The 12,562-nt window shown below is 40.0% G+C and overlaps 1 protein-coding gene across 4 annotated transcripts in view; it reads left to right on the top strand.

Annotated features, from left to right (window-relative positions):
* The window catches only part of arap1 (ArfGAP with RhoGAP domain, ankyrin repeat and PH domain 1), a 61,185-nt gene that overhangs the window by 2,001 nt on the left and 46,622 nt on the right, over nt 1-12,562 (top strand). For 3 of the 4 annotated variants that reach the window (XM_026191466.2, XM_026191464.2, XM_080288807.1), the window contains exon 2: nt 11,373-12,461. In XM_026191466.2, the coding sequence (XP_026047251.2) occupies nt 11,455-12,461 (1,007 nt within the window). In that variant the 5' untranslated portion in view covers nt 11,373-11,454. Of the gene's footprint in view, nt 1-9,064; nt 9,185-11,372; nt 12,462-12,562 lie in introns of all 4 variants that reach the window. The other variant, XM_026191465.2, reaches the window with a different exon arrangement.

Below are 12,562 nucleotides of genomic sequence, written 5' to 3'. Positions count from 1 at the left end.
GTGTTTTGTTTTGTTTTTATCAGAAGGCTGCTTAAAAATTACAGCTTCAGGTTTGATTTGATTTAAATGAAGGTTAGCCTAATAGCATCAGGAGACTCTTGTTCATGTTAACTAAAAAAAAAAAAATCCCATCAGCTTAACTTTTGTTTCACTTCTTACTTTTTATCTGAGATCTTTATAAACTTAACAGTGAACTGCCTGAGTGTAGTGTAGTGACTACCTGACGAGCAAAAGATCCCCAGTCCTTGACTGGGAGGAGGCACAAATCCCTGAGAGGGGAGCTTCAACTTCGCCAATACAAATATGTGGATCCCTCTGCTGTGATGACCCCTGAGGGTTTAGTTTAGTTGTTTAGTTGCACCTCGTGAGGTAGAGCAGGTCCTCTATTATCAGGTAGCTCTCCGATTTATTTAGTCCCAGAGGAAATTATCTGAAAAATTTCCTCTGGGACTAAATACATTGTGTGTGAATGGGTGGATGACTGGATATGTAAAGCGCTTTGGGGTCCTTAGGGACTAGTAAAGCGCTATATAAATACAGGCCATTTACCATAAATACATTAATAATATGTTCTGATTCTGATGATTGATTCTGATTCATCAGAGTATGAATGTGTGTGAATGTTAGATAGGAAGCACTTAGATATAGAAAAACATGCTTGTGTGAATAGGTGTAATTGGGTGAATGAGCCATGTTGTATAAAGTGCTTGAGCAGAAAATTGCTATATAAGAACCAGTCCATTTACTATTTACCATTTTCGACAGGCCTTAATCATTTGGCTAAACGTGCCTGGGTCGAGTCTACACATTGCGCAGTTTTTATCTTTTCCTGTTGTCAAACAGTGCGTGTGATTTTTACATAGTGGCGGCCTGTGTCTTACACACACTGATGATTTAATTTGGATTGTGCTTTACTTCAGATAACTTTGGTGCAATTCTTAGGCTAAATATAATAGTTTGGTTAGGTTGGGTTGCCGTGGGAAACCTGAAATGTTGCAGCCCTGGGAGTAAGGGGTAAGTGTGTGTGTGTGCATGTGTGCGTGCACACATAAGGTTATTCACTAGAGGACATTGTTAAGATGCATTGCTGTGCTGGCTGCACTGAGTCACTATTCAGTCCTAATTGAAAGTGGGCTGAAAGCAGCAGTGTGTCTGGTGATGGGTATCTGACTCATGTCTCTTGTATATGCTGTGTTTTTCAGCAGCTCCTATAAGGACGACATCCGTCTAAAACTCTGGAGATTAAATGAAGAGTTAAGGCAGTGCAAATCGTTAAAAGCTGGTATATTGAGCAGCAGCCGTAGAGCAAGCAGCTTCATTCTTTACCACCTGATCTGAAAGATCAGACAGTGTTACAGTGAGAAATTCATTATGGACTTAGTCATTAAGTCCATTAAGGTGAATGCAGATTTGCTCCATGTTAACTGCATGTATTGTATTGTATTATGTTTTTGAGTTAGATCTCACTGTAGATTGTAGGGACTTTAAAAAAAAAAAAAAAAGTAATCTTGGCCTGTTCTCCACAGACTTGCTTTTCAGTCTTAATCTAGGAAACAAGGGAAGAGGAAGAGAGAAGGAAACTATGAGTCCCAAAGGACATTGACCAGCATCTAATGGATGATGTTGTAGTTACTCTTGTATAATATGTTTCTCATTAGTTTTTGTTTTTAGTACACCAAATTGGACACGTTCTATATTTCTCAAACACATCATGGACATTTCTGTACTGATGTACATGGATTCTGTGGCTAACAGTAATGATACTTTGCGTTATGGCCTTTTTCCATACACAGTATGAGTAGAAAGGAATAGAAGTTTTGAAGTTGTACTGATTGTACTGGTTTTGTAGACAAAGGAATATGATATTTGGATTGTATATCGATCTGATCTTGACTAGTGTGATGGTGACAACAGCTTATCTATTGAACCATCTATTTAATTCAGTCCTCTGCTGGCTAAGCCAAAAGTCATCAGTAGTTATTAATAGGTAATCTGATCTTGCATTGAGAAAACTAACAGGTGGTATTTCAGAGTAACAGTACCAGCAGCTTTATTTTAATCTTTGCCCTACTGTAGTTTGTGGCTTTACTGTGGTCAACTGGCTCAACTGAAGCGTTCAGATGACTTTGTTTTCTTTTTTGACAGCTCCTTTCGCTCTGTGGCTCTGTCTCGTAGGTTCTAACAGTTGTATCACTTATTGGGAGTTTTCATTGCACTCACTGTAGCATAGTGTCTGTTGATCAACTCGATTGATAGAATTTCACTTCACCTCTTTCTTGTCAGTTTCAGTCCACATGCGATACAAATGTGTATGTGTGTGTGTAGTTGTATTATCAGTAAGACTGAAAGCAGAAAAAGGAGAAACTGGGACAACTTTAGTAGTGATTTTAAGCTGAAATGAGACTAGAGCAAAAAAATATGATAAACAGAAAATATTTGATGTTGACCTGTATGCTTCGGTGACGAATGTAGCTCATTCATTAAATGCTGGCATCAGATCTGTGCTCAACATCTGCAGGTACCCTAAGACAGGGCACTGCTAACTTAACAAAAGTAGGAAAAAATGGATTGATGCATTGCTACTAATTGTATCAACTGATGTTATCCATTTGGAGCGATAGCTCCTCACCACCATGTAATCCCCATAAGTGCCTTTGAAATAAAGTGACAGTTAAATGCTGTTAAGGTATGCTTTGGTTGGGCTGTTTGGCTGTAATTCAGCAGAGTTGTTAATGCTCATGCCAGGACCAGCTGTCCTGCTACCAGATGTTTGGGGTTGGCCTGTATCTTTGGGTTTAGAAGAATTCCCACTTGTTGGAAGGCTTTTGTTGTTGGCAGGCTTAGGAAGTGTCAGCTTGACCCCGTCGACTCTTCTCTCTGTTCCTCCTATGCTACTCTGCCCACCCCTTCAGGATAACACGAACAGTTACACAGGAGACTGACTTTTGGTAAATTCTGGATTTTTTTTTAAATTAAAATTTTGGTAAGTTCAGGAATTATACAAATACCAACTCTGTTAATAGTCTTCAGCATTATTAGAAAACATTTCCTTTTGACCCCTGAGAAAAATGGCATAAAAGAAATTGTGACTTGTGTAACACCAAACCAAAGTGTAGTGGTTTAAGAGTGATCATCTAGATTGTAATACATCCCTAATTTGTAAACACCACCAGTGGGTTGAAATAACATTACTTCATAGTATGCCACATATCAGGTCATCATAATCTGGTATCCTTTGCACCTTAAAAAACTGCTTAACATTATTCATAACACAACCATTGCCTGTATGTCAGATATACATTTACGTATATGTTTGCTTCCACGTTATGGGGATTTAATCTGTTGTGATTGCATATGTCCACTTAAATAGTTTAAAATTTACAACATGACCATATTGCAGGGGTCCGTGTGTTGATGTGATGGTATTGCTGATTACATCATTGTTTGCTTAGTTCATGGTCCAGATTTTGACCAACAGTCATTTTGAATATCTGTGAAATATACTGATATTTATCAGTATCACTATTTAAAATATTTAGTTTGTTCAAAAAGTTTGTGTCAAGTCCAAGTTTATTTCTATAGTACATTTTAAACAGCCTCAAAGTGCCATACAAGTTATACAAAATATACACATAAATGTAACAACACTGAATCAGCAATAAATGTACACTAAAACTCAAAAGAAGCAAGTAAGACTGCGTTTGCATAATAAAAGCTAGGATACTCTGCTCAACTAGACCTGAAAGCAAGAGAGTGGGCAGCTCTTATGTAAAGAGGTAAGTTGTTCCAAAAATTAGATCCTTTTCAGGGATTGTTCCCATCGCCTCTGCTTTTAAGCCTGGATCTTGTCCAAGAAGAGCTGGTTCATAGACGCCAGTGGCTGGTAGAATTGTAGGGTTTCAAAAGTTCTGTAAAGTAAGTGGGTGCCAAACCACTGAGATGCTAAAAAACAAGCAATACAATTTTAAACTGCACCCTGAAATTGACTGAAAGCCATTGCAAGAAGGCCAGTAGAGGTGTAACGTCATCACAACGTTTCTTTCCGGTCAAATCTCAAGCTGCTGCTCCGAAACTTGCAAGTAGGACTCAAAGCAGGGCTCGCAAAAGTCCCTGGTAGCCCAGACACTCTTCAGTTTTTGGTAGCCCAAAATAAATTTAAGTAGCCTGAAAAAAAGGACAATTTTTTTGATTGACTTAAAAAAAAAAGAGTTAAAACACAAATTACAACAACTGTATAAAAATTACAATCATTAACTCAAATATTTTGTTCTAATTGAACAGAAGTTTCTATGAATTTGTAAGAACTGTGTAGAACATGAATCAGTCTGTGTCAGATCCTGAATCTGAAATTTCCACTGAAGTCAAGGGTAAGAGGAAAGTGGAACCAAGATCTAGGCCATTTGCTTTGTTTGCAAAGACTGCTATATTTTGCCAAAGGTAGTTCACTCTTTGCAACATAGCACGCTGTTCTAAACAGCTTTTCTTCTGCGTTTCTTCTGGACTTCTTGTTGTGCTTGGTTTATTTTTGGTATGTTTTTTGCAATTGGCGTTTGTTCTGGGAAAGATACTGCAGACTGAGCAATAATGCATTTCTCATGGGTTCTAATGGGGTCTTTCTTAAAATTACTGGTCCCAGTAACAAAGGTGCTTGTCGACTCAGAAATCGAGGGAAACTCAAGACACACCCGGCAGAACATCATGTTATTTAGCTCGTCATATTCATATTCCATGAAACCAAAAAAGCTGCGCTTTTGTTTTTGCCTCATAGTCTGATTTGTCATAACTTTAACGTTTTGTGATCAGCTTTTCTTTGGCTGTCCCTTCTTCACCCTGACCTGTCTTATTTAGCTGAGCAGAACTAAAATACCTGCGTAAATCCATCTGCTTTTACACACACACTTGCATAATGATCAAATTCAAATTCAAATTTTATTTGTCACACACACACAACCATACACAGTATGACATGGGGGTGAAATGCTTGTAGCTGTACAATGCCCGACCATTAAATGACAGAAGAAAAGTTTTACAATATTTACAATTTACTACAAAAATTTACAAATTAACTTAGGAATTTACAGTAAAGAATGTGCAAATAGCAGAAGAGATTATAAAGATAAGGATTATAAATTATAGGAATTATAGGATTATAGGAAATGTGTGGTGGTGCGTGTGGTGACGTGTGTGAGAGTCCAGTCTTATAGTGACGTGTGTGGGAGAGTCCAGTCCTACACCTGGTTCAGGGCCCGAATAGCCTGGGGGAAGAAGCTCCTCCTCATTCTCTCTGTTTTGGCCTTAAGGGAGCGGAAGCACTTCCCAGACCTCAACAGTGAGAAGAGTCCATTGTTGGGATGGGAGAGGTCCATCATAATCTTCCTAGCTTTGGACTTGCACCGCTTGGTGTAGATGGACAGCAGGTCAGGGAGCTCTGATTGAATGATGCGTTCTGCCGAGCGCACCACCCTTTGCAGATCTCGTCTGTCCTGCTTGGTGATCAGTGATTCTCTGTGCAATCAACCTCTATCACATGTTTAAGCTTGCTTCACTTGACACGTTTGAATAGTAAGATAAGCTACTGAGTGATAAGACGATGTCAGAGGAATTGGTGCGCAATTAATCTGTCGCTCACCAATCAGTAGCTGCCGCTCTCTATTCACAGTTTGCGTGATCGCAAAGTGAAAGTGAAGTAAAAAACAAGCACAAATTCAAACGCGATTTCAATATGTCACATGTTGACAGTGGCTCATCGATGCCAATGACATAATTGCCTAGCTATGTTTGCCAAAGAATGCAAAAGCATTGACATACTTTTTCTTTCTATGATAGCCCGACGGGCAGGGCTGAGATGAATTTTTATAGCCCGACCGGAAAAATCGCTAGCCCCGGGACGTCGGGCTAGCGATTTTGCTAGCCCTGCAAAGGCATGCTGGATTATACTTCTCAAATGATGTCTTCTGTGTAGGCAGTAGGGCTGGAGTAAAGCTGTGAAAAAGCTGTGTGTTTCTGTGGTTTACCCAAGCCTATAGATTACACTCGCAGCAGCAAATGACAAAAATATGTGTGGCAGTTCATTTGAATTGCAATTGTAAACAGGTGATTGAATTCACCATCACTTAAATGCAGATTTAACACGTACACATTTCAGTGTAAAACTCACTTCTCGTTCTTTTCTAACGGGGTGAGGTCGCGTGTTGCACTGTGGAACTGTACAACTTTGCAAGTGCAGTTATCAGCCAGTCAAATGTTGCTCTTTGAAATGCTTTAGTACTGCCACTCGCTGATCAAAATTGATTATGAAAATACTCCAAGAGAGCTCCTTCTGTTGTTCTACATCAAAATGAAGGAGAAGACGATTGTAAGTAATCTGCCCTATTGTTTATGAATAAAGTTAAATACATTCAGCAAGCCTGGCCAGTACTAATGGCTAATCGAAGCTTGATTAGCTTGCTTTGTGATTTATTAGTTGCTCTTGGTTTCATGATCACGCCAGCAAAGATCACTCATGTAAAATGTTGAAGCAATCTGTAAAGTCATTGTTCCAAAAGCTGAGCTGTGATGAAGCAAGCATTGAGAAGACAAGTTTACACTATATTTATTTTGAATACATTTGCAATGAAATGAAAAATACAGAGGGATACATGAATGTGCTTCGGGTGTTTTAGTATGCACCTTCAAAAACGCTCACATAAAACCGGAACGGCCGAGGCTAGAAATGTGGACGACTAGTCAACTAAACGTCAAACAGTTGCTTCCCCATGCTAGTCAGCTCACAAAATACTGGTGGGTTAAACATCTTATTCTTATTTTAGTAATGCACTAAACGGTTAATGGTTCAGAGATATTACGACACCCCCAGTCACTGTCTGCGGCTGCAGTCCAACAGACGTCAGCAACATTTAAAACACGATCTGAGTAATGAGGATTAATTAAGCTCCTAGGATCACATGTAGTATTTTGGGGATTTCTGTCTTTTAGACTAGGAGTCTAGTCTAACTTTATTTTCTCTTATTTAAATGACTTGCAGATTATACGCTAGGCTCAGTGAATGTGATTCTAGTCCATGCTGGGGAATGTAGTGGTGGATACAGCAAGGTTTATGCTTTTCTAGACTGTGTTGTTACACATTCAGCAGTATGAGCATGTAAGTGAAATATTTAGTCTTCGAATTAGAACAAAGACTCTCCTCACTTTTTAAAAACTAGCACAAGACGTGCAATATAAAAAGCTTGTTTCTTAGTTTAGGACCAGTGAAGTGTTAAGAGTAAAAAACAACACAGCAGTTGTTGTGGCTTTTTAAAAACCACATGACTCATAGTGTGACAACTGGCCATACAATGGTAGTCTTTGCATTTTCTTTTTTAAACTGTGTGGCATACTGTACGCAGCCCTGCCACACTATTTATGTGGTGTGTTTACAAGTACAACAGAGGGGTGGTAATGTGTTTTATGTGTCACCAACATTGTTGCTAAGAGGCCTTTAAAGTCTTTTAATAAGCGATAAAGTTCAGTAGACATCGCTTTGTCTCATAAATCAGTATTATATACTTAAAAACTGCAGATTCAGACAGTGGATGAGGTTAAATTTGATGCCAACCAGCACTGTGATGAGTGCGGACAGTGGAGCACCCTGGGTGTCTCTGTGTGTTGGATTAATGGTGAAATTGAGGCGCCCCTCACACAGAGACGCACCTACGCACAATATCATTAGGTGAGCACTTGTTTTAGAGTGTGTGAACAGGCTCCAACAGTGGGCCTTGACCATGTTTTTCCTTCCTGCTTGTCAGTATGTGCGTGTACTCGCCTAGGCAACAAAATGCCCCATTGTGGAGAGCACAGAGACCCTGTTATTGGCAGCTCTCTGAGTGGGAGGGAGGGGGAGATGAACGGAGAGGCAGATGAATTGAATTCAAATTGCTGACTGGAAACTGAAGGAAAAAAAAAGAGATAAATAAAAAGGAGAGGCATAGAGAATAGGAAAAAGGAAGTCGGGGGTGATAATCAACCTGAATTTGCAGAATTAAGGAGGAACCTGATATTTTCTGTGTTCACGCACACTCTTTGTCAGTCTTTTCAGCAGTTAAAATAACACATTAGCAGTTTTGTGAATATTCTGTTTTGGTGTCAAATTAAAGATCACAGTCAGGTTCATCTTTCTGATTATAGTACAGCAATAGGTTCAGGTATGTTTAGACTAGTGAACTGCAAACACAGGAAGCATTTATCAAAGTTCATAAGTATTTTGCTTAGAACAGCTTTAAGTCTTAATGGCTTAAATTTTGAGGTTTTGGTCCATATTTACATGATAGGATCAAACAGTTGTTGCTGATTTGCTGGCTGCAAATTCATTTTGAGATTCTTCTGTTCCACCACATCCCAAACGTGCTCTATTGGAGTGAGAGCCAGTGACTGTGGATGCCATTTTTGAGTACAGTGAGCTCATCGTCATGTTTAAGAAACCAGTTTGAGATGATGCAAATGTTGTGTTATCTTGCTGTAAGCAGCCACCGGAAGATGGGTACACTGCAGTCATAAAGGGATGGACATGGCCAGCAACAATACTCAGATAGGCTGTGGTGTTAAAATAATGCTCAGTCAGTACTAAGGAGCAAGCTACCTCCATGCCTAAATGCACTGAGTTGCTGCCATGTGATTGGCTTATTTGCATTAATGAGCGTTTGAACAGTTGTACCCAATAAAGTGGCAGGTGAGTGTCGGTTGAATAGCAACCTAATTAAAATTGCCTTCAAGATGCAGACAGACTTAGAACAGCTGACAAAGTAATGCTTTTTAGGTTGAGATGCACAAACTGATATCAGCTGACAGAAGCTAAGCGTTTCATGATGTGATGCATGGGCACAATACTCAAGATTACATATTTCAGCAGTATTGTTTCACTTCTCTACTTTACATCTGCTTTTACCTTTTTCATGTCTTGATTAGTGCAACGGAGCCACTATTGAGGGGCTACAGATGTTTATTGAGTTAAACAGGCACAACTGTGAATGATAACGTTAAGCTTAACTGCAGTGTTCATGTTTACCACTTATTGTGGTTTTCCCTGCAGACACTCACACAGATGCCCAGATGCAGCCAATCATGGGCTTCTCTGCAACAAAGTGCTGATTTAAGATGGTGAAAGATGCTAACACTTGCTGCTCACTTGTTAGACACTTCGCTCAGTTTGGTGAGTAACGCCTCTGTGAAGGGGCTGAAGACCAATCAGACTGTTTTTCATTGGGCTGTTTTTTGAGTTCCTCAATTCAAAAATGGGAAGCATTTTGATTGGAGAGAAGAGAGCAAGATTCACACAGTCTGTACGCTGTGCTCTGAGTTGTTAGAGGAAACTTTGGACAGGAAATGAAATGCATCACATTGGCAGCCGGTACACTGTCTTTTATCACACTGGGCTGGTGACTATGACTTCACTCAACCTTAACAACTCTCATGTCTAATCACCAAACCGACTCAGGTTTATATAATGCTTTAAATATTTTCTCTTTTGCATGTTCTGTTGCTAGTCAGTGAGCTGAAGTGTTTGTTAATCATGCTTAGGTGTGTATCTTTAAATTTTAAACTTGTCAGTAAAAAAACAAAAAACTAAACAGTTTCTATCAAAGGAAAACTCATAACCATCTTGACATGATGTTACATCTTCTGATGGCCTTCACTAATTATTGATGGATCAGACCAAGTTAATGAGCGAACCCTCCCTTTAGTTTAAACTCAAAGACACACCTGTTAAGTTTTGCGACCGGACGTTTCACAACCTGTCCATAGTTTGACTGCCCACCAATATACCCACAACAGCCCTTGTGGTCATGGAAGTAATTGAAATTCTAGTTTGGTGTAGTCCTACTCTATTTATTTTCTGATATCCGCCGTGTGATACTTGCATGCAAACTTGTGACGAGGAAAAGTTCTTACCGTAAATATCATATAATTTGTGCAAGTCAAATGTTTTTAGTCTTATTAAACATATTTTCTTGTTATGTGAGATTTGGAGAATAAAGTATAAACTTTTTTCTTTTTGAATAGTATATTTTCAGTCAGGCATGTTTTTGTTTTTTAGTGAGCTGAACAGAAAAGAGGTTAAACTCATCCACGCATATTTTATTTTTTCTTGTGATTGTATCAAGTGAAATATAGTTTTGTGTGCGAGGGTGTGCGGAGGAAAGACTGTGTTTGCGGCTCTTAATGGGAAACCGACAGCTTCCCCTGTGGTCACAAGTAAGAGGCAGGAAGATAAAAGGCAGAGTGACTGCAGAAGGTTTTTGACTATCGATTTAGAAAAGCTTGTACCTTCCCACGTTATAGAACAGTCAAGAAGAACTATTGGAAATATTTTTACGCTCACTGAAGTTGTGCATCGGTATAGTCTTTATTGAGCTATTGATTGTGGTTGTTACGTTTTTGTGCCGTGTGAGTGCTGGTAGATGACATCTACTGTTAATCAAAGCCTAACATTTTCCCAGATTTGCGTAGAAGCTGTTCTTGAACATTTTGAATACAGACACAAAGTGCCATATCTATATTATCATAAAAATCATCCTCAAAACTAGTTAATTTATTCCAAATAAGTCAGTTTTACTTTACTCCAAAACATTAGGGTTAGTGTTTAGGCCTTGGGTCATCACCGGTGATGAAAAAATAAAACTTACGGTAATACCTTGATGACAGTGCTATGAGGAATTTTAGTGGTTTGCAGGAAGCTGAACATGACTGAAAGGCTTACGGAGAATTTAGAGACATGCTTTCTGTGCTAATACTCATTGTGCCACTTACACTTCCTCCCTTAGTAGTCTGTTGCGATAGTGCAACAAAACTGACTAGTTTAGAAACTTAAAGAAAACATGTTTAGGCAGAGAAATGCAGACTTAAGGGGCAGTTTCTTCTACTTTGTGTTCAACCTTTTTATACACACACATGTCATTGGACTAATGTGACACCACTTATAAGAATGACTGAACTACTGTTGAATTTTACTGTTGTGGCGACTCAACTTCCTCTTCTACCTGGGAAAGAAACATCCACCACATGTTGCATATAACTTTTCTGCAGTTGTTTAGACACTTAATAAAAATAGCAACTTCTTGAATTATGGCTATGATTGCACTATTCATTACTGATCACGATTTATCTTTAGAACCACACATATTAATTCAGGCTGACATATTTCCCGAGACAGGATTTGCCGCATTCATACTTGCATGACACACACAGACAAACTAAAATAACACAAACCACAAACTAAAACAAGGTTTTCAGGAAATCATTTAAAAAAATGTCATTGCTTTGGAGAGTTTTTGTTTTAATTTTTGCTTGTTCCTTGATGGGATACATTGACACGTCTCCTTGTTCTGTCTCTTCTGCAGGTTGTGTAACCATGATCTGATGCATTAAGGTCTGCATTTTCTCCGTGGACTCTCACGAGCAGCACATACAAACACATCAGCAATGTCTCAGTCTGAATCCTGTGCCAATGTGGGGGAGTGGCTGGGCGTACTTCGCCTGGAGCAGTATTCCGATGCATTTCAGAGTGCCGGATATGCAACATTACAACAATGTCGCAGCCTCACACCAGAGCAACTGGAATGCATTGGTATCACCCTGCCAGGTCACCAGAGGCGCATCTTGGCAAGTCTGAACAAAACACATGGGAATCATGACGCTCACACCATCGGACCGTTTGAGAGATCAGAGGAAATGGGACAAGCTGAATTTCTGGGGGGAGATAGACCATTGCCTGTCCCACCATGTGAAAAATCTCTCCTTCAGGACAATGTGAAGCAAGATGGAGAGACTTTGAGACCTACACCTAGGAAACGAGAAACGCCAGTCCCCAGAGAAAGACAAGTATCCAGAATGCAGGAGAGCAGCGGTGAAGGAGAGAAGCCAGTTCCTGGGAAAAGACAGATGGTACCTAGAAATGACGGGGAGAAAGAGAGGGATGGAGGGATAGATAGAGAGAGGAAGAAACCTGTGCCAAAAGAAAGGACTAAGTTTCGCTCTACTACTCCAGACAACTTGGACCCTAGCCCCCCTCCAGCTTTGGACACTTCTTTGCCCCCTGTTCCCCCCCGAAGCACACCAAACTGCCCTCCACAGCCCTTCACCTTACCCCCTGTTCAAACCTCTGGCTCCCCTAAACTGGAAAGACGAGAGGTCAGGGCTCCAGCTTTACAATGCCGATCTGTGTCCCCCAGTTCCACATTTACACCCCCCCAACCACCATCCCACCCTCCAGACCTCCCTTCTACTGCAAATAGGCCTCAGACATTAGCCATTCAGCCGAATGCCCAATACCTAACTGTCGATGGAGGAAGAAAATCTTCACCTGTTTCTCCCATCCACTCCCCTTGCAGTAGAAGTATTCCACCTCTTCCTCCAAAGGCAGGAATAGCATCTAAAGGCCCCCCACCAATCCCTCAACGGTTTCCTGTTCAGTCTCCCAGAACTCACAGGTAAGGCTCCATTTGAATGCAGATGCCTCATTTTGCAAAAAGATGCACATTAACCACTGAGTTTATTACAGGTAAAAAAAGATGAGCCTAAAAATATGATA

The sequence above is a fragment of the Astatotilapia calliptera genome, chromosome 14, assembly GCF_964374335.1.
Source record: "Astatotilapia calliptera chromosome 14, fAstCal68.1, whole genome shotgun sequence".
Taxonomy (NCBI): Eukaryota; Metazoa; Chordata; class Actinopteri; order Cichliformes; family Cichlidae; genus Astatotilapia; species Astatotilapia calliptera.
The sequence above is the reverse complement of the archived record's forward strand: the minus strand, read 5'-3'. Positions and strand labels throughout refer to the sequence as shown.